Genomic DNA, 22,780 nt, shown 5'->3' with positions numbered 1-22,780 from the left:
TGTGCAGCACTGCCCCTTTGAAACACCGTGGTGGCATTTCAAAGGGGCAGCGCTGCCCTATCGACTAATCGAATAGTCGATGCAAAAATGCATTGACTATTCGATCCATGAATTATACACTACTTATCATTAATCCAAACCAGTATTCTTTGGAAAGCTTCTCAGTGCCGTTGTAAATAAGTTAATCTGAAAAATCAAAGGTGCTCCCACAGGTCTACAAGATGTATTTTTAAAGTTTAATTCAACTTTTCAGATGATGCTGAACACAAAAGTCCCAATTCCTCATCTCAAACCAGTGTGAATCAAGAACACCACCATTCAAATGTAAAACCAAGTGCCAATGAAATCAGTCAAGGCCAATAGGTGTGGATGTTGCTATGAATCACAAGAGATATACTCACTTTAGAACCTGAAGAAGTCCGGGTGAGACAGATGTTGGCCTGACCATTCCTTCCCCACTGATTGTCCCCAGCTGGACTTGAGGACAGTAGAAAGTCCGGAAAGCTAGCCTTGAAGACTGGAGCCTGGTCTTTATTACTTCTAAGGGACATGTAACAATGGCACCAACTGTACCTCCGCACCTGTAAGGCACAATGCAAACAGCATACAGCGTCAGCAAAATAATGTCACATCAAAACACCTCCACACGTAACAAGCAACGTTTGTTCCTCTCCCTTCTCCCACTGTAAGAAAGTTACAATTGTGGTTGTGTCAATATTGGGAGAGGGGAAATTTTGGCATGGGGCAAGAGAGAAGGTTTAGGAACAGGAGCATAACTCTTGTCTGAAAGATTCAGTGAATCAGTTTCTACACAATGCTTGCATAAATGACCAGTGGCATGAGGGTTCTGAAGGTCAGAGAACATCAATATCAATAGCAGCTTATCAGCTCTTAGTCCCATGTTCTATGTTCCTCTTTTCTCAGGTCACCTGATCTTACTGTGCCAGAGAATTCGGTCTTCTTGAATGGAGTGTGGTAATTCCAGTTTTCAGTGGGTCTCTGGCCCTATGATAAACAAGTCTCTAGATCTGTGTCCTTGGGTGGTTTTTCTATTTAAAAAAAAAAAAAAAAGGCCTAGATAAGAGACCTTAAAGCTAGCAGCTGTAGGGGACTCTGGGGGCCTTGTGCAGACTAATGTGACAAAGTCACTCAAGTTTCACAAAGCTGTTCATGCTCTCTTCTCAGAAGTGGTATGGGGAGGAATCTCAGACCACTAGAGTTAATCAGCTGCCCCCAAAGAATTAACACTTGTTAATTTGAGAACACCACTGAGAGGTAAGAAAAGGGGGGCAAAAGGGCAGGCTATGTGGTCAAATCAGATGGATTCCTTTATCCTGATCTGGGATGCTTATATGTAATTTAATACATTAAACAAGCTGTAACACTTGTTCCTAGCAATTTAAAAAAAACACTCCATGGCTTCCATGGCATACACATTAGCCCCTATGCACAAGCGTCAAGAAAATCTTGTCCTTGACACAAACTGTTGCCACATGATACAAAGAATCAAAATACAAAAGAGCAATAAAAGCATCTAATTTTATTTCAGTTTCTCTATTGTTTTCCACAACTGTAACACCATGTGTCATGGTTGCAGCTCTTGTTGTTCAGCTCATATCATTTTCCCACTGTTATCTAGATACCGAAACAGAATTTCTGCTTCAGTGTTCTTCTTCCTTTTCTTTAAGGGTTTCTTCCTGTTAGCAAATGTAGCTCCTGAGGGCTTGTTTACTCGGGGACAAGGTAACCTGAATTAACTAATGTTGTGAATTTAAAGTGGATTTGCTAAACCACGTTAAATCCCTATGTGAGCACACTTATTCGAATTAAGGTGGCCTTTGCTTTGCTCACTAGTGAAATGAAAGAAAGTGTGCACACACACTCCCAGAAGTAAACTGATCTTATCTCAGTTTGTCTTAGTTCACCAGAGAATAAAACTAAATTAAGGCCACTTAAATACTGGGAGTGTCCACATAGGGATTAATGTGGTATAACAAACACTTGAAATTCATACCTTTAGTTAATATGGAATTGCTTTCCTGAATGTCCCCAAGCAGATAAGTCCTTAAGGATGTGTCCACACTACAATTTTAAATCTAGGCCAGTGGCATCTGGGCTTCTGGACCCATTTTTTCCCCCAAGCCTGCATTTGAGCATCATAAGATTAGCCATACTGGGTCAGACAAAAGGTCCATCTAGCCCAGTATCTTGTCTGTCGACAGTGGCCAATACCAGATGCCCCAGAGGGAGGGAACATAACAGGTAATCTTTACATGATTCCTCCCGTCACTCATTTCCAGACAAACAGAGGCTAGGGACACCGTTCCTACCCATCCTGGCTAATAGATTCATGGAGATTAGGTCCATCGATGGCTATCTGGCTCTTTTTTTAACCATGTTAGAGTCCTAGCCTTCACTACATCCTCTGGCAAGGAGTTCCACAGGTTCACTGTGCACCAAGTGAAGAAAAACTTCCTTTTGTTTGTTTTAAATCTGCTATTAAACCTGCATCCTCATTGCACTGTATACCTGGCCTTGCAATTGCTGGTCCAGGATATCACAGCCATGCTAATGTGTTCATACTGCCCTACATCAACCTTCAGACTTGGATGTAACAGCTTGAGTTGCATCAACAATGCAAAACAATAGGGGGTGGGTCAGAAGCTAAAGTCCCAACAGGGTTTTAGGACCCAGGCTCTGAGTGCTTGTTAACATGATTTAGGCCAGGTCTACACCATGGGGGGTGGTTGGCTTAGGGCAGGGGTGTCCGAACTTTTTTCAAAGAGGGCCAGATTTGAAGACGTGAACATGCGTGAGGGCCGTCCCCGCACTCTCAGCCCCAAGGCGGAGGGCCCGCGGGGTTGGAGGCGGGCGGAAAGCGCAGGGCACGCCGGCCTCACTGCAGCCCGGGGGCAGGGCGAACCTGCAGGGGAGCGGGGCTGCGGACATGCCCTACAGGGCAGGCTCTAGGACTGTGGAGGCCATGGGCGGCTGCGGCTGTGTGGCTGGAAGCGGCACGCTGAGCGTGCCAGTTCAAAAGAGCGCCGGGGAGCCAGGAGAGGGGAGGAAGCGGGGGCCGTATTAAACCGGAACACAGGCTGCAATTGGCCCGCGGGCCAGACTTTGGACATGCCTGGCTTAGGGTATGCAACTCTAGCTACCTAATAAACACAGCTAGAGTCAATGTACCCTATGCTGAGCTTGGCACTATTTCAACAGTGGGAGGTCAATGGGAGAAACGCTCCTGTTGACTTCCCTTACTCCTCACAACAGCAAGATGTGCTGGTGCTGACAGGGGTGCCATCAGCATTAGATTCAGTGGGTTTTTACTAGACCCTCTAAATTGAACCCTGGAAGATCGCCAGAGCATTGATCCTCCAGTAAGTGGAGACATGGCCTTAGACTGATTTGTGTGTGAACAAAGGGAAAAGTTGAGCTCAACATGAATCAGAACCTGGACTTGGAGTGCAGTACAGGCATACCCTATGTGACTAGCAACAACTGCATACACATCAGCAACAAACAACGCTAACTCATGTTGATTGGGAAAGCCACTGAAAATTAATGCACTTTAAAACAAACAAGAATGATTAAAACAAGGCCAGTACATTGCAAGATGTAGCTGGTTCATTTATTTTGACAAATGTTGTTTAAAATTATTATTTAACAGTTCACTGCATGCTCATAAATGCTTTTCCTCCCATAGTATGCGTTGTGTAAAGCTCCAGTAATGCGTGTAACCTTTCCAGTAAGGTCAGAACACCACTCTGCTATTACATCTTTGCTGAGAAATGGGGCAATACCCAAGTTTGTGGCTCAGAGAGGTTCTACTGCTCTTCTTTCCCCTTCTCCCTCCTCCCCTCCCATATATAGTTATACACACACACACACACACACACACACACACACACACACGGACTCGGGGCAAAGGGGGTAATGCAAGTCAGGAAGCTCTGAAGTCTTGCAAATAGACTAATTCCTCTGGCTGTATGAGACAGTTCTGTTGCATCTGACCTTACATATTGACTGGGGCTTGCAATCATGCTGGAGCTCTCTGCTCTAGAATTAACCCTTGCTAGTAAAGCAGTGAACAACACAGGCTGAGACCCCAAGTGAAGAGCACTCCGGACTAAGACTCAGAAGACCTGGGTTCTAATGTCATCTCTGATTACTGCCCTAGCTTGAGTGACCTTGGTCAAGGCTCTTTGTCCTTGGAATAGTTTCCTCACACTTCTTTTACAAAGTGCTTAGACATTTACTATGGAAAAGTGTTATAAGATATTATAGGAGCTAGCCAGGGTATAGAGGGCACACTGAAAATTCCAGCTTTCTACAGCTCAAACAGGAGAGAGCATCCACTCAATGGAAGGAAGCATCTTCTTTTTGTTTACACAAGTGTCTTAGAATGTTATCACTTCAAGACATGCTATGAGATTCCCTTTGGAGAATACTTTTTAATTAAGCAAAGTTGATAGCAAACTTGCAATTTAGGTGTTTTCAGAGAGAAGGAAGAAAAAATAACTGTTCCCAATGTTACACATCAGCAAAACCGTGTCTGCTAGAGTGACTAGGCACTTGAGAGCAAAACTCAAGAGATGAGGTATGTACAGCTCATTAACATAAGCATCACAGTAAATAAAATCTAATGCCAGGTCTACACTAGGAACTTTTGCTGCAATAGCCATGCTGGTTGGGGAGCTGTCGATGAATAAATGTGCTTTTGCTGGTAGTGCTAATTTGGCTTGCTGGATTAGCCAAATTTACAGAGCCTCCGAGCTGCATACAATAATCTTCATAAGTTTGTGCATGTCTTGCAGGTCTCAATTAGCCCCCACAGGGCAATGCTTGCCGGAGTGCGGGGATTCTGCCCCAATTATCCCCCACAAGGCTAAAGCCACTAGGGCCGAAGCTCATAATTTATCCCACCCACTCTTCCCCCTCCATGGAAAATTGAGGGGGCACTCCACAAGCCACACTAACTGTGAAAGAGCCACATATGTGGCTTATAATACAGAGTTTGGCCATGTCCTATATAAACTAGGACGTAATAGTGTATCCAGTTAACCATCCTCTTATTGGTTAATCATTTATTGATTAATGTTACCTACTACACACATGCCCCTTCTTTCTCCCCAATCCTGCTGCAGCTTTGCGAGTAATTTTTTATGGGTGGGCTGGTAGGCTGCCTCAGTCCCAGCTCACACCAGGTCCCACTGAGCCAGCCTGCCTGCCCGCCTGCTCCCAAGTTACTTTGAATGCAGAGCCTCACCATTAACCATGTAAATAACAGAATATTTGTTGGCTATACAGTTACTGGATTACACGCATTTTAACATCCCTAATATAAACTGTAATGGCAATAGCAATTTTTTTTGTCAGTATAAGCTTGGGATGTTAATGGTTAACCAGCTGCTTCAGGGGTAGCCAAGTTAGTCTGTTACAGAAAAAAAACAAATGGTCTGGTAGCATTTTATAGATTAACAAAACATGTAGATGGGATCATGAGCTTTCGTGGGCACAGTCCACTTCTTCAGATGACCAGTCATCTGAAGAAGTGGGCTGTGCCCACGAAAGCTCATGATACCATCTACACGTTTTGTTAGTCTATAAAATGCTACCAGACCATTGGTTGGTTTTTTAATGGTTAACCAGTAAGCCTCACCTTAAACAGATGAGTCTTACTGGTTACAGTTAACCTGTAGGGGCTGAATAGTCCCCCTGCCCACCATGGGAAGAGGGCTGTTTCAGCCTGGCCAGAGCAGCCCCCATCTGTGGTGGGCCCAGCCCCAGCTCATGGCCCCCTGCCCACCCCATTTAATTAGTTAGCCAGTTAAATGTAACACTTAATCAAATTAATTAAATGGGATTTTGTATCCTTAGTATAAGCCACCTCTACACTATAGAGATTTTGTCAGAAAAAATTTTAAGGGCAGATTAGCCCTTATTGTAAAGATGATCAGAATATCTAGGACCATTTGGGCAAGGAAGTGGGTACTTTAATTCCAGTTTCTCCATCATTGTTTGCATTTGTGAGATTAGTAATTCTCCCTTTGCTATTAGTAATTCTCCTCCCATGCAAAACTCAACCCTGGTGAAATGTGAGAACCTAGAGCCTTTAACTATGAGTAGCAACATCAGTCAAGTGTGTTTTCCTTCAGCTTCTTAATTTTTGCTCCTTTCCACCACAAACAGAAAGTTTACCTTAAATCAGTGGCAATTCATGCATTTTACAGTAACTGGTGTTCTGAGAAATATCCTTGCCTCCAGCCATTTTAATCCACTTGAGTTTGACCTTGGCTGCAGAAGAAAGCACTGAAGCCGCTTAGGAAGGGAGGTGTACACGTAAGTACACCCACGGCAGCTGAAATGCTGCTGCTTGGATAGAGGCTGAGCTACATTTGCTGACACAGACGACTGACTTTGAACAAGCAGCCTGGCTGTTATCAGCGCTTCACTCATGTGTACAGAACCTGGGCTTGACATTAGCTATCTGCTCTGCAAATACAACTTTGGAGCGCAATGCTTTAGCGCATCTTTCTCAATGTGGCGTGCTCGGCTCATGCTGTCGGTGTGCTAGTCTCAACGGGGGGGGGGGGGGGGGGGGAGGGAGGGAGAGGTTGAAGGGACTGAGGCCCTGAGCAGGGAAAACACCCTTCACAACAAAACCTTTGTCTGTTCCCAGATTACAGACTTTAAAAACAGCTTGGGGTTGGTAACAGAGGGAAGGACGTGAGGTAACTATTGTCAGATCCATGCCCAGAATGTCCTCCCCTGTGCGCCTTGGATCCAACATTGGCACAACAAACCTGATTCTACCTTCACTTCTGGTAGTGTGAATCGAGTGACTCCAGTGAAATCAATGCTGTGAGGGAGAGGGGAACATGAATCATCATTTTTACACTCCCACCTTATTAAAACAGGAACCCAGGTGATTCATTTCCAAGAAAATTCATTAAAGGTCATACAAGCACAGTGGCAGGCTTGTGCCTTCACCAAAGAAAGTCATCATTCCCTATTTACATAAATAACGGGACAGGTGCTTTAGTCATAAATCTTGCTTTGTTAGCTTTCTTTTTATAGAGCGTCTCATCAGCTAGGTGTAATTACAGGGAAAAATTGGGAGAGCCACAAAACTGTATGTAAAGCCACTCCAAAAAAAAAAAAAAAAAAAAAAAAAAAAAAGAGGCAGAACTTTGTAACAGCTACTTTTGCAATGTGTCACCCATATCCAGATCAGTCTCACCCAGGCCCACTGACAGAGGATGGGAAAGGAGGCAGTTGCCCTGGTGATTCAAAGGGGCCTGTGCGGGGTAGATGGAGTTCCAGGCCTTTAAAATCATTGTGGGAGCACGTGAGGGTGGCAGGGAGGAGCAGAGTGCCACACTCCGGGCAGTGCAGGGCCATACCCCTTCCAGAAATGCAGAGCCCTCCTCACCCTGCCCCCACCTTGCTGAGGGACACCCTCAGGCTGGCAGCTCCCCTCTTCTCACCAGTTTCTGATTATATAAATATTTCCAAAAATAACCCCAAACCAGAGATCATATGCCTGACAGTACCTTGAGAATTCTGTCAGGCTGCAAAATCAAGCAGAGAAAGCTCGCTCTGCTCCTGGCAAGGAACTAGCCACCAGAGAATTACAGACCTTAACTGCCACAATCATGTGCGAGGCAAAAGTGTCTTGGTGACCAGGGTCTCTCTATTCAGGGCCATAGGACTGTAGCCAACCCTCTGAATTGCATCTTGAGCTGAACAGGTAGCAGTACAAAGCATATGAGCATTTGCTGCCAATTCTGCACTTTCATGCCATTGAAGTGGAATGTAAAAACGCAACACTGTTTTATTTTTATTACAATAGCCCTTAGACTGATAGCAGGGCCTCATCGCACAAGGACTGTAATAAACTTTCTCTGCCCCAATAAGCTTACAAATCTAAATATACAAGACAGAAAATGAGTGAGAAATGAAGCTTCTTCTCTATTTTACAGATGGGGAAACCGCGGCACAGAATGAAGTTACTTGCCCAGGATCACACCGGAAGTCTGCATTAAAACCAGGAATAGCCCACACTGCACCATGCCAAACATCTAGCTACACTTTCTTAATTTTGTATACATAACAAAATGAAGTTAATTACCTACAGACAACAGAGGACACAGGTTTTACTTGGAGTACATGTACTTCCATAGCCTTTGTGACTGATGTGAGAACAGGATGATTCCTTCACTGAGTGACATCTTGTTATGCAGTTTCTCCAATCTTCTGACACCTGTCCATTATTCTCCAGCCACTAGCTGTCTCCTTGCCATCCTAACCTATTCCCATATACAAAGTGCCCCTCCATCCTGCTATTAGTTCAGTAAACTCACATAAATTCAGCCTCTACTATTTAAGTCAGGGGTCTCAAACTCTCTTTACCTTAGAGCCAGTGCTAATCCTCAAATTTTCATAGCAGGCCAGCGGGTACCCCCTTCTGGCAAGGCTCAGATTGGTGTCTCCCATCCTCACCTGCCAGCCTGTGTGCTCTCCCCACCCCATCCCCTGGCCCTCACTGCCATCTATAGGCAATTCAACTTCCCCTTCCAGGATTCCCTGCTGGCACCATCAACAGCACAGCAGGGCTAAAGCAGCTAGCTGCAAACTCCACACCAATGCCAATATGTCCCTGTGTCCCAGGAGAGGTGTGTGCAGAGCCGTCCTATCCACACGATGGTTTGGGACGGCCGCCCAGGCCCTGCACTCAGGAGGGTGGGATGACTGCTGGCGCCCTCAATGGACGGGATGATCCCCCATACTCAGGTTAGCCTATGGGGCGCTGGGCAGGTTGAGGACAGCAGCAGCGTCAAGTCCCCTCCTTCCACCCCACACACACTCACTACTGCTATCTCCCAGGCCAGCCCAGTCCCTCTGCTTCCCTACAGCTCTCGCCATTGCAACGAAGGGGGACTTCTGCTGCTGCCCCACACCATAACCTCCAGTAATCCCTCAGGCTGCGTCCCTTGGGGGAGGGGGCTTGAGGAAAGGTGTGCATTGTAGGTATGTTAAAATGTGTGTAAGTAACTGTAACTACTGAAAATGTCAGTGGTTACATACAGGACAGCAGTCAGCTCCCCGGAAGCCAGCTTTTAAGCCAACTCCCTGTACACACTGGGAGCCTCTGTGTAACCATTTACATGGTTACACTTTCACATCCCTAGTGTGAGGGGGAAGAGGGGTTACATGGTGGAGCAAGGGCAGGGGTGGAGCCGGGGCTGGGCTTGGGATAAGTGTGTAGCTGTTTGGTAAACAGCATGAGTCAGTACTGGCATTAGCAACTCTGGGCTAATGTTACCGACATGACTTTAAACACAACACTATCTACAGAGTCAGACTCTGGTCTTCAATATGTCAGAGCAAATTCTGTCCATGATATAAATACTCTGCAGGTCAGCTTAAGTAAGTACTTTAGTGCATTAACATCAGGTTCTGATCAGTTGACTGTCCTGCACATGAGGTTTCCTTGCATCATCTCTCCCTGTTCCGTTCTTTTTCCTGGGAAGACATCTGAAAATAGCCTGCTGTGCATAAAGGAAGTACTTTCTAGTATTCCCAGAGCATCTCAGACTCCTGCATCTGGGAAAAAGAAAAACAGCAACAACCTTAAACAGCTATGCAAACAAAGTCAAACCCTTGCAGTACCACATTATAAACACACAGAGTTTCCAAAGAAAGTTACACCAAGACTTTGTACTAATTAAAATTGCTTTGATGCACCAGTAGCAAAATTTTAGTTCTCAGGAAAAGATATATAGCTTTTATTGCATCAGCCTCTTGTAAAATCAAGATAATTTCTCAATCAATTTGCTCATCATTAGTAAAGAGAAAGCAAAGAGAATCAGAAAGGTCAGAGATAGCTAGAAGTATTGTTCACTCTCTCCTCCCTCATCTACAAATTAAAGGCAGCAGAAACACATGAGCACAACAGAAATGGATCTTTCTCATGATGTTCAATGATTCCCAGGCAGGAGCACAAAGCAACTAGTAAGTAATTATAACAAGAACTGATGGGAAGCCCTATATAACTATGTCAGCTTATTTATTTATTGTAGATGCAAATTAAAATAAAAAAATCACAGCCAAATTGCTAGATTCCACATTTGACTATGCATTTCTTTTTTTACCTCCCACTTTCTTAATCTGCAGGCACTATGACATTCATACTTAATATCTGCCCCAGTACACAATGGCTCTATCATAAAGAACCTGTCAGCAGTCCAATAACCTAGTCTATATGAATGACTCCAGAATCAAAACTCAATCAGAAAGGGTACCTGAACTCCTCAGTCCTAGACCAAACATAATTGTCAGGGAAAATTAAGACTGATAAATGGTGCAACCCCAGAAGACACAGACAGGGACAAAAACTGCCACAAGCCCAACCAAGGTTATAATGAAGGGTAATTTGTGAGAGGATCAAACTGGAAGCCCCTTATTCACACTGTCAAGCATTTGCCCGAGAAATACATAAAACTTCATTCTTAGACAGCACTTTCCATCAGTTGATCTCAACGTGATTTATGAAGGAGGTCACTACTACACACCCCTTTTTTTTAAATATGGGGAAACTAAGGCACAGAGAAAGGCCATGACATGCCCAGCTTCACCCAGCAGGCCACTCAGGCAAATGATTGCTCATTTATACAAGGGGTTCACAATCTTGCTCCTAATGTTTCATTGCATGCCCATCATCATCCTAGGAAAGCTTAAAGCACTGAGAAGAGTTTCCTCAACAGCTGAATTTTGAGTTCTCAAGTTGGAGGAGGGGGGGTTGTGGAGAATGCCTTTTACAGAGCTTTTCTCCAGATTTACTTTGTGATGAAAAGTTTCAATCTGTTTTTCTGCAACATGCCACATGCTCCAGCAATGAAAACACAGTGGGGGCAGTTAATCAGGTCATGCCTTCACTGTTTTAGTGCTACATTATGAGGTAAATTAAATGAAATAAGCTGATGCGTATTCAGGGCCTGAAGCAGATTTTGTATTAACACAAGTAATGAAATAAAGACACGCACCTTAATTATATTAAGAATTCAATCAAGTTCCAACTAAATTTTGTTACCAGGTACATGAATTCTCAAAGCATTTTTCCTGTTTCTCAGATGATTGTGGTGGTTAAACACTACTCAAGAAACAGAAACCCTTTTCTTATAGTGTATGCAGACAGATGGACTAAACATAGAACTGGGAGTCAGGAAGTTAAACTAAGCAAGTCATAGGCAAACCCTGGATATGTGGCCCTGCAAGCCATTGTAACCTGTCTCTCTGTTTCCCCATCTGTAAAGAGAACATTAGTTCACCTACCTCCCAGAGGCAATTGTAAAGATTAGTGTTTGCTCCACACAAAACAAGTTGTTAACCTCTGCTGGAGCAATTTGTTAGCAGGTCTACTCTGCGGTATTCCTTACTGACTTAAGAAACCCCCACAAATCTACTTGCTGCTGCAACGTGCTCCATAGGGAGCAATATCTTAAATCCCAAAGCTAGTGCAGAGCATGGCAGTTTAACAGACTTTCACCATAAGCACATGACACTGATGTTTTAGGACCTGCACTGGCTACCCAGTGGCCCCCAGGTGAAGTTTAAAGATATTGGTTTTGACCAGTAGAGCCTTAAATGGCCCAGGGGTCATATGCCCTGCTGCCACTGAACAAGCATTGCCAGTGCTCAAAAGAGAAACTTTCTACATTCAAGTGAGGACAGCTGGGAAGGTTCTACATGAGGACTCCTGCATTTTTGGAATATGGGGTGGGGAATCTTTTTTGGGTTGGGGGCCTCATCCACAGAAAAATCAGTCGGGGTCAGCACAAGGCAAATACTAAACCACCAACAACACTGTTTTAAGTGATGGAGTGGCTCAAAATTTTAAATGCTCCCACTTTCTAATGCTTTCCACTAGCAATGTGGATCCTATTTATCCTAGGCCCCTTGTCCTGCAAACAACTGTGTGGGCTGACACTTGTATCCTTAGAGCAGTGGTCTCCAACCTTTTGACACCCAAGATCACTTTTTAAATGACAGACCAAGCCAAGATCTACCGCCCCGCCCCTTCCGTGAAGCCCCGCCCTCTCTATTCTCCTCCTTTCCATCACTTGCTATCCCCAATCCTTATACTGCTGCTTATTTTTATTATTATTATTCTGTAGGAAGAGGTTTTTCCAACATTTGGCCTGTCTACACTGGACCAAATGTCAGGAAAAAAAACCCTTCTTTTGGAAGCCACCTTACTCCTTGTGGAAAGAGGAATATAGGGGTGACCAAAAGAGCCTGTTTGCTCTTCCACTAAAAAAGCAGAAGAACAAACGCAACCCTGGATGCAGAAGAGTTTTTCCTGGGATATCTCCAGAATCCTGAAAAACTCCTGCAGTCTAGCTGGACCCTTGCTGCGTTGAGACAGGATGTGTAGGCTCTGGGGTGGGAATGAGGGATTTGGGTGTGGGAAGGGGTGAGAGGTACAAGCTCTGGGAGGAAATCTGGATGCAGGAGGAGGTGGAGAAGAGGACACTGGCTCGGGGAGGGGGTTCCAGGATGGGCAGTGTTGGGATACTAAGCAAGGCCACAGACTTGCAGATGTGAGGGTGCAGGAATTTGGGTTGGGGTATGTGAGGGGCTGAGGGCATGAGGTTCCAGTGTTTGATAGGCTCAGATCTAGGGTCTGGGGAAGGGGGGTGCAGGAGTGGTTGTGGCCAGATGGGGGCTTGGCCCCAATTGGGGGTTTGTTGGCCAGGCTTCATTTTTAAATAGAATACTATGTTAAACACAAAAAGTTTCTGCATTGTCTTTATTTATGAGAATGGCAGGGAACCTGCCTTGAGTCAGAGGTCACTGACCCATAGAAAAGTCATTTGGGAGCAGGGGACACAGTACTGGGGAGGAGTGCTAGTGGGTTCTGGAGCAGGGAACAGGGTGCCAGTGGGGACAGGGAAGAGGGGGCAGGGTGCCAGGACAGGTTTCTGCAGCAGGGGACAGGGTGCTGGGGGAGGGGGACAGGTTTCTGCAGAGGGGAGCAGGGGGACAGGTTTCTGTAGCAGGAGACAGGGTGCCAGAAGGAACTGGTTTCTGCAGGGGGGGCAGGGTGCCGGGGGACAAGTTTCTGTGGGGGGGAGCAGGTCTCTGCAGCGCGGTCGGGGGGGGGCAAAAGAGAGGGAACAGGGGGCCAGGAGGCGGCGGACAAGTTTGGGGCAGAGGAGAGGAAACAAGGTTGGGGGCAGAGAGTTCCCTACACCAGCCACAGAGGGAAGCCTCCGACCCGCGCTCCCTCCGGACTGACTGCAGGGCAGCCGGGCTAGAACGAAGAAAAGCGGCTGCCTGGCCAGCTGGCCATGGCGCTCAGCCAGGGTGCCACCAAGCTCCACGTGGGCAGGCGCAGAGGGGAAGCCACCCAATCAGCTGGAGCGCGGTTCAGCCTCCTCTGGGCTGAACGCCACAGCCAGCAGGCCAGGCAGCTTCTCCTCTGCGCCAGCCCACGTGGAGCTTGGTGCTCCCTGGCTGAGCGCCATGGCAAGCTGTCCAGGCAGCTGCTTCTCTTCCCTCCAGCCCGGCTGTCCTGCACTCAGCCCAGGGAGTCTGCGCCTAGCTCCAGCTGTGAAAGCCAGAGTCAGCTGGCTGGGGTGTTTCAGCCCTCCCCACCTCCCAGCTCCCACCATTCCTTGCAGCTACTCACCTGTGTTGTTGCTCAGTGAGTAGCTGCTCCTCAAATGAGGAAATCTAATGTAAATGTACTGCGCAGGTGCGCAATTCAGAGTGGGCTCAAGAGCTACTCTTAGAGCCCCTGGGATCTACCGGTAGCTCACGATCTACTTGTTGGTGACCACGGCCTTAGAGTCTCACTGACTTCCGTGGATCATCATGCAAGGATCTGATTAGCTTGCACCATTGAAGGGAGGCCCTGCTGGAAATTTTTATCCACACAGACCTGACTCAGGAGTCCAGGACCCCATTGTGCTAGATGTTCTGTAAACTAAAGTCTCTATCCCACAGAGTTTGCCCCTCACTTGAATGGATGTACTGATGCAGTGACAATGGTTTTCAGAAATTGCTTTTGATAACACTGTTAGCAAAATAAATATTTAATATCTGTCATTTTCCTTTAATCAGATTTTGTCTATCAAGGGAATATGCTAGAAATTTATCATGCTGTTACAAAGCAGCCCATAAAGATGGCAGGGTTTATAAGATTTAATAAAGTTGATCTTGACTTTCCAAGTTTTTATACTCTGTCACTGTTGCAGAACAAACACACACCATGTGACATGGGACAAGCATGTCTCTGCCTCAGTTTCCCCATCTGTAAAATGGGGATAAACACATACAAATTAAGCTCACACAAGTGTATAAAAGCTTCAGAGGGGTAGCCGAGTTAGTCTTTAAAGTGCTACCAGACTTTTTGTTGTTTTTTAAGTTTATCTTGTACAGACTAACAAAACATGTAGATGGTATCATGAGCTTTAACAGGTTCCCTACCAGACTATTTGTTGTTTTTTAAGTTTCCATAAGTGTATGCAAGACTGGAAACTTGGTTTATGAGCACTTCCAAGCAGTTTGTTTGGACATTGCCTAGCACTGTTAGCACCCGATGTGTCATCGGTTTTCATATGGACTTTATATCACCATGGTAACGAAGCACCTAACAATCTTTACTTGTAAATATGCTCAGGTAAGGAAGAAGAGAACAATACAGCACACAACTCAGATGTCCACATCATCTATCACCACCCAACAGGTTCCCTACTGAGCCATTACAGATGGCTAATCTCTCATATCTTGGTAGAAGCAGGTCCAGAAGAATTTAAGTTCAGTGCATTAAGAGTTCACATGGAAGAAAGCAGGACAACACAGGAACGGGGCAGAGCCTCTCTGGAAGAGCAGAAGAGGAGTGGTTGGTCACATGGTAAGAGATGTAACTGTTAAATAGAATAACAACTCTGTGACCACCTACGAACCACCGTGTCATCACTACACAGTGCAAAACAGCTATATGAATTTCACATAGGTCCTCTGGCCTTGAGTGCAGGCTTTGAGCTTAGAGACTGCACAACTACCAGTACTTGGTTATTGTCATTTTTATAGACATTTCTGTGGTGCTCACCACCATTACACACTCTCCATACAGCTAATATCTTTATGGCTAACCTAGAACAATGTTTCCTCAACTCCCATCCCCTTTTACACCTTCTCTACTTACACGACATCGATGACATCTTTATGATTTGGATGCATGGCCAAGAAACACAAGAGTCATTCCACAGAGATTTTAACATCCTACACCCCATTCTACACGAAAGATCCATTTCCTGGACACCACAGTACAAATCAGCAATGGAAAATTAGACACCACTCTCTACAGAAAACCCACTGACTCATACAGTTACCTACATGCTTCCAGCTCCCATCCAGAACACACCATACGATCCATCATCTATAGCCAAGCCCTTCGATACAACCGCATCTGCTCTAATCCCACTGACAGAAACTTCAGGATCTCCACCAAGCATTTATAAACCTCAGCTACCACCCGGAGAAATAAAAAAAGCAAATTGAAAGAGCCAGACAAATACCTAGAAACCATCTACTTCAAGACAGACCCAAGAAAACCAACAATAGAACACCACTTGTCATCACCTACATCCCCCAACTTAAACCTGTCCAACACATTATCAATAAACCACAGCCTATACTGGCACAGGATACTAAACTCCAAGAGGCTCTGGGAGACAGACCCATAGTCTCCTATAGACAACCGCCTAGCCTCAAGATGATTCTTACCAACAACCACAGGACATACCACACTAATACCAACCCTGGAACCTTCCCTTGCAACAAACCCCGTTGCCAACTTTGTCCACATATGCACTCGGCTGAGACCATTATTGGACATAACCAAGCGAGTTACAAGATCAAGAACACTTATTCCTGCGCATCCAGAAATATAATTTATGCTATCATGTGCCGAAAGTGTCCATCTGCTATGTACATTGGACAAATGTCTCAGACTCTTCGCCAAAGGATCAATGCCCACAAAACAGATATTAGACAGGATCACAAAGAAAAAACAGTTTCTTGCCATTTCAACGAGAAAGGACATTGTCTCAATGACTTGATTACCTGCATCCTGCTTCAAAGGCCTTTTAAGACTACACTTGAAAGAGAATCCTCTGAACTGTCATTCATGCTTAAATTCGACACTTGACACCCAAGTTTGAATAAAGACGCTAATTATCTTATCCATTACAAAGATAGCTTCCCCAATTATCACCTCTAATATCATTAGCTCACAGACATTTACCTCCCCCTCTATCCCCCTTCTGTTCTGAAATTTGATTTGTCCTTTTCATGTGTTCATTTTTTTAATTGTATCCTTTGGTATATATGGTTGTGGAAATTTTCTTCCACTATTTGATCTGAGGAAGTGGGTCTGACCCACGAAAGCTCATCATCTAATAAACCATCTTGTTAGTCTTTAAAGTGCTACATAGTCCTGCTTTTTGTTTCACTCTCCATACAGGGACTGTGCACGCAGCTGAGCAATTCCAGCCCAATCCAACAGAGGGCAGTGATGTACATTCATACTAGCTGGGTTTGTTACAGCATCACTACCTCTGTTGAGAGTGAAGAGTCAGTCATTAAATATGGAAAACTGATACTAGTGATTTTAAATTGTGGGTAATCAGTAGTCAGGAATTTCCATGAACTACTTAATTAGTTGATAAGTTGAAATTGCAGAGCTGCAAGGGGGAAACTGCAGAGCCGCAAGGGGCTTTAGCTCCCAGCTCGGGAGCTAACTCTGCTGCGACTCTGCCTTTTAAATGTATTAAGAGCTGCCAGCCCTTAATATATTCAAAAAGCAGATAACACAGCATCTGGGACTGGGCGCAAGCTGGAAATCAGCTGATTCCCAACTTGTGCCTGATCCTCTGCTACACCTCTGCTTCTTTTACTCCCCCGGAAGATGGTGCTGGGGAGGGGAGTGGCTTTTAGCCAGCTCCCACTCCCCCCAGCTTGCTGCCTCTCTCTGATAGATATGCTTATCAGGTAGTTCACTAGTCACTTATATCCCTAATTGACACCAAGGATAGACCTTCAGCACAGGCATCTTCTTCTCTTCCCTACCTGGAATCCTCTTCTCTGTGCCTTACTGCCACACTTGGGTTCACAAGGGTGCTTGAGTTAGATCCCCTCACTATAAAAAAAGGGGACGGCTGGCAGGATGTTATCTGTGAGGGTTAAGATTCCAGTGCTCTCTGGATCCAAAACAGCCCAAGTCTGGTAACTTTCTAGGTACGCTGCAAAAAAACCCTGAAAACCCTTTTCCATTAGATCTCTGGAGAAGCTGAGGATGACCTGGATACAGTGGAACTGATTTTAATGCTACTGGGGATCATTTTCATTATATTTATTGTGCTACTCCATTGGGCTGCCTGGAACCTTTATTATCTGCATACATGAATAAACTGGACCCCAGCCTCAATAGGCAACATATACTACTCCAAGCCAGGAGGAGAAAGGTAGTGCCTTCAGCAAATAGCTCTGTGGCTTTTAATTTACTGGATGAATCAGTTATTGCTAGCTTGAAAAACAGAGTATAAAAAGTTGTAATGGTTCCTGGAACTTTCCCAGAGAGTTCTGGGCTCCACCTTTTAAGGAGTTGTAAACTCCTTCCTCATTTTTAACTTATTTTTATGTGAAAGTTCAGGATTCTATATGTAGAATCCTGGATGTTCTGACAATTGACTATATGATGGAAAGGTTACAAAAGTGCTCCTTTCTACTCCTGAATAGCTTTCTGTAGTAATATTTCAAAATATTATATGTTTCTATCATTTTATGGTTGAAACTTCTAGAGAAAAATACTGCAATGCTGACACTAAGTAAATACAATACATGAAACTTGGTCAATTTCCATTATAAGCCCCATTTTTGGATTGTTCAGCTCCCTGCACTGCAGAACCTTCTTCCAAAGTAATTGCCAACTGAAAGTACTTCAGTGGCCTATGTGAAATTGATTGCCAGTCTTAGTTAATCGTGGAGCCTCTCTTACATCTCAGAACATTGGTCTGTTGCTAAACAGAGGACTTCAGTCGCCAGTGTCTTTTGGAACATTACATTATGCAGGTTCACAGCCTTGCTTTTTAATCGCAGCCTATGCAAGAAGCTCTAATTATGCTCTGCAAACATTCACCACCCTCTCCCCAGTCCAGTCAAGTGATAGCCTATCAACTTGCCTAAAGACCACATGCTAAACTTTGCCTTTGGATGGCTTCTTGCATCTCCCATTGACTTCAAACATGACACGCAAATAAAGGCAGGATTTTGCATCAAGCTATTTGTTTAACAAATTCACTGTAGCGTCACCGATATATACAATTTTGTAGTTACACATGGTTGGATATAGCGAATGCAACTGGCTTTTTCTATGTCCAATTCTAAGTCCACCAAGTTAGGCAGTAAAGGTAGGAGTGTCTAACATCAGTCTTGCAAACTTGTCATAATTTGCCAGCTCTGGCACAGAATCCAACAGCATTATGAAAACAATGGAAAAACATTTTTATAATTCTGATCAATATACATGCAAAAAGCTTTTAGTGTTCATACTCAGCAGGTCAGCACAGACACACATCTGGGCAGATGCTGCTTTTTAGGTTTCATGTCTCCTTCAAACAAAAGCCTCTGAACTGTGCTCTTATGTAATCAAGAAACATAAAAAAGCCTTAAAGCTACTGAAATGTCCTTCCAACAAGACTGAGTTCCAGCACGTAGTAAACCACAACTATCAACTGTCATTACCCTTCCCAAACGATCCTCATAGTACTCCACTCACTGCTAATCTTCTCCGCAAAAATCAAGGGGAAAAAAGTCACCCCCTACCTTACATCCCAGCACCTGTATCTAAAAGAAACCTCAGAATTCAAGGCATTCAGTCACTGCCTTAAAGAAAATACCCTTGCCCTGTCACAAGTCAACCCTCCATACTTTTTCAGGACATGGTCTCTTCTACTCTGTAGATGTGGACCTAGAGACTCTCATCACAAACTGCTTTTTCCTGCCTCAGGTTGCACCAGCTTTATAGCATGAAGGCATAACTCCTGTCCTAGGAATGTTCCTTCCCTGAGCTAGAGATGTAAACAAGTAGTTGACTACATGCTTTCCCCCACCTTGCTGCCTCTGTATCAGAATTACTACCTGACACCAGGGGAGGAGGAAGAGCCTGAAGGTTGGGGGGAAAAGAGGGTGGGGGGGGCAGGAGCCTGAGTTCTGGGTCTAACGCTGGACCTTGGCAATCCCATTAAAGTGGGGCTGCAAGTCACTTTGGGGTCCCGACCCACGGTACAAAATTGCTGATCTAGCAAAAATAAATTATTAAACTGACCCATCCCAGGAAAGTAGTGACATTTACAGAGTCCATACTTCACTCTTATGGGGATGTTCTCAAGGAAGACGCACAATTTTAATCACAAAGTTTGCAGGGGGAAGAAGTACTTTGACTAAATCATTCAACCAGCAAAGCGACGAACACAGATTATAACATTGCTATTCCATGGCTCTTTCTAGCTTCACTATATTAATGACAATTGCTGCTTAGGGATCTGGCACTCCAATGCAACTGTGTTTCCTGATAAGTGGCCCCCATATAATGCCCACAAAGTTCATACCAACAGCTGACCAGGGTTCTAAGCACCTCCCTACTTCCATGAATTGCTGATGCCATCAATACTGCACCAAAATACCCTCATTTTCAATCATAAGGCTTTAGATTTGCATGCCCCGATGATGCAACATTCAGAAGAAAGGTTTTATTTTGCTAGGATGCAATACAGCTTCACTGCAGGAAGGCAGCAGCAGCAGCAACAACAGCCTACACAGCCTTATTGCAATGACACAAACAAGAATGGAGGGGACGGAGGTGGATGAGACAAGAAAAGATTTAAAAGAAGGAAGAAAAAAGCCAGCAGATCAATAATAGCAGATGAGAGATGACAGAGACAAAGAAAGCAACAATACCATCCTAGCAAATGTTTGCACCAGCAAAATACATGTAATAAAAGGATGGAGGAATTGTAGCCTAAAAGGAGAGTTTCCAGTGAGAGAACAGCTGAAAACAGGAGCTTATAATGAAAATCTCACTGCAAACCACAGTTGTAATGGTAATATGAGGCATACACTATGATCCAGACATGACCACCACTTTGGCCTGTACTGTCAACGGGTATACCCTATATACCTGCACAAGAGCCTGAACTTGTGTGTCATGGATTGTGCCTTCCATGCCCTTACGCCATGCAGTACACTGCCAGGGCTCTAAAATCCAGCCACTTACAGGAGAAAGCCAGTCGGCCCTAGCCTTGGCTCCTGATGAAAACGCATGTTCCACCATGTGGGAGGGCTTGGGTGAGCAACGAATACATGTCACCCTCATTAAACCCCACCTCTCCCCAACCCCTCCTCAGTCGTAGTCTTCCCTGAACTGACACATTTGGGTGGGGGAAGTTCCCCTCCACCCCCCACCCCACGTGTGTGGGACCATTCGAAGTCTCGCCCTCACACAAACCCTCTTTAGAACGACGCCTTTGAAGAGAACAGAGATACCAGGAGGAGGAGGAGGAAGGGAAGAGGAGGCAGGAAAAATGAAGGGGGGACGGGAAAGGAGAAGGGGGAGCAGGGGGGAAGGGGAGGGAGCCGAGCCGGACACCCGAGGGGAAGGGGGAGCAGGGGGTGAAGGGGAAGGGGGGGAGCTGAGGAGACCCGGGAGGGAAGGGGGAGGGGGGGGAGCCGAGCCAGACACCCGAGGGGAAGGGGGAGCTGAGGAGACCCGGGGGGGAAGGGGGAGGGGGGCGGAGCCGAGCAGGAGACCCGAGGGGAAGGGGGAGCAGGGGGTGAGGGGAAGGGGGGAGGAGGGGAGCCGAGCAGGAGACCCGAGGGGGAGCGGAGTGGCCGCGGGCGCCGGGCACTCACCCCCCGGCGAAGAGGTGGAGCAGCGTGTTCTCCTGCGGTGCCCCCGCCATGGCTCCCCGCCGGCTCCTGCAACCGGCACGGCGGCCACCTCCTCACTGCGCCTGCGCCAGCTGGGCCCAGGGCCTAACGGGGGGGGTGGAGCCTCGGGAGTCACATGATGCCGTAGGCGGGTGTGGGACCCACCAACCAGGGGCCGAGGCGGTCGGGAGTTTGGAGAGGCGGGGCGGGGGCGCTGGCACTGACGTCATAGGGGAAAGGAAAGCTCTGATGCTACAATAGGCTGTGGGCGGAAAGCGAGGCTGGGGTGCAGGGGAATTGTGGGGGTGCAATGCGATGGAGGTGCAAAGAGATTGTAGGGTGCAATGGGGTGAGGTGCAGGGAGGTTGTGTGGGTGCAATGGGATGGGGTGCAGGGGAATTGTGGGGGTGCACTGCGATGGAGGTGCAAAGAGATTGTAGGGTGCAATGGGGTGAGGTGCAGGGAGGTTGTGTGGGTGCAATGGGATGGGGTGCAGGGGAATTGTGGGGGTGCAATGCAATGGAGGTGCAAAGAGATTGTAGGGTGCTATGGGGTTGTGTGGGTGCAATGGGATGGGAGTGCAGCCCAGGGGCTGGTGAAGTGGAGGAAAATGGGAAGGGGATGCAGACTTGGGGCTGATGCAATGAGATTGAAAGAGGTGTGCAAGGATATGGTTTTAGGGCTGGGTGCTGGGAAGCACATCAGGGGCAGTCAGCTAGGGAACGGGGAGGGAGCGGAGCCGGACACCCGAGGGGAAGGGGATTAGTTATACAGCAAAAAGTGGGAATGAGGCTTCATCAAGCAGGTAGACAGTGCACTAAGGCTGTGAGTTACCAAGGAGGCAGTTTTTTGCAGTGGGACTCGATTACATTAAGGAGGCAGCTAAATCAGCTTGTACAACAAGCTACCATTAATGCTACCATGTGGTCATCTGGGTGCAGACGTTTAAACCTGAGCTGGACAGGGATTAGAGATCAGAGGGGAGTTGTTAGTCTCTCATAGGACAGTTCCAGGCTATAAATTCGTTGAGATAAGAGAGTCTAATCTGATCCTCATTCCCTTGTGATTGCCTTACTGGGTGGAGTTCCTGGCTAGTAGAGATGAGTGAATTATACTACTATGGCCATGTCTAGACTGGCAAGTTTTTCTGCAAAATCAGCTGCTTTTGCGGAAAAACTTGCCAGCTGTCTACACTGGCCGCTTGAATTTCTGCAAAAACACTGACTTCCTACTGTAAGAAATCAGTGCTTCTTGCGGAAATACTATGCTGCTCCTGTTTGGGCAAAAGCCCTCTTTGCGCAAATCATTTGCGCAAGAGGGCCAGTGTATACAGCACAGTACTGTTTTGTGCAAAAAAGCCCCGATGGCTAAAATGGCAATCGAGGCTTTTTTGCGGAAAAGCATCCTTGCCAATCTAGACGCTCTTTTCCGCAAATGCTTTTAACGGAAAACTTTTCCGTTAAAAGCATTTGCAGAAAATCATGCCAGTCTAGACGTAGCCCTATCATTATATCTGTGTGAAGTCAGTGGGTTTGTGTCTCAACTCCTTAACAAAAGGAAAAGGAAAGGAGAGGCCTGGGTCTTTAGGCTGGGCTGCACCTGAAGGAAGGAGCCTGAGACCCCAGGGTGGGGAAGAGAGCCCTGGTTTAGAGTGGCAGCTGGGAAAGAGGTTTTAGGGTGAGTTTAAGTTTGCACTGAGGCTTCAGTGGAGAATTAGCCAAACGGTTTTGTTTCTTTTGATTTGTAACCTACTTTGCTCTACCTGTTTTCGCTTACTACT

The 22,780-nt window shown here is 46.0% G+C and overlaps 1 protein-coding gene across 1 annotated transcript in view; it reads right to left on the bottom strand.

Moving 5' to 3' along the window:
* Nucleotides 1-21,197, bottom strand: part of SLC25A33 (solute carrier family 25 member 33) — a 41,805-nt gene extending 20,608 nt beyond the window's left edge. The window contains exons 1-2 of the mRNA XM_075906245.2: nucleotides 20,983-21,197; nucleotides 402-581 (exon numbers count right to left, since the gene is read on the bottom strand). Of these exons, the coding sequence (XP_075762360.1) occupies nucleotides 402-581; nucleotides 20,983-21,032 (230 nt within the window). The 5' untranslated portion in view covers nucleotides 21,033-21,197. The remainder of the gene's footprint in view (nucleotides 1-401; nucleotides 582-20,982) is intronic.
* Nucleotides 21,198-22,780: the final 1,583 nt, after the last annotated feature.

The sequence above is a fragment of the Pelodiscus sinensis genome, chromosome 24 (assembly GCF_052426305.1).
Source record: "Pelodiscus sinensis isolate ZL-2025 chromosome 24, ASM5242630v1, whole genome shotgun sequence".
NCBI lineage: Eukaryota > Metazoa > Chordata > Testudines > Trionychidae > Pelodiscus > Pelodiscus sinensis.
This window is presented reverse-complemented; position numbering and strand designations above follow the sequence as displayed.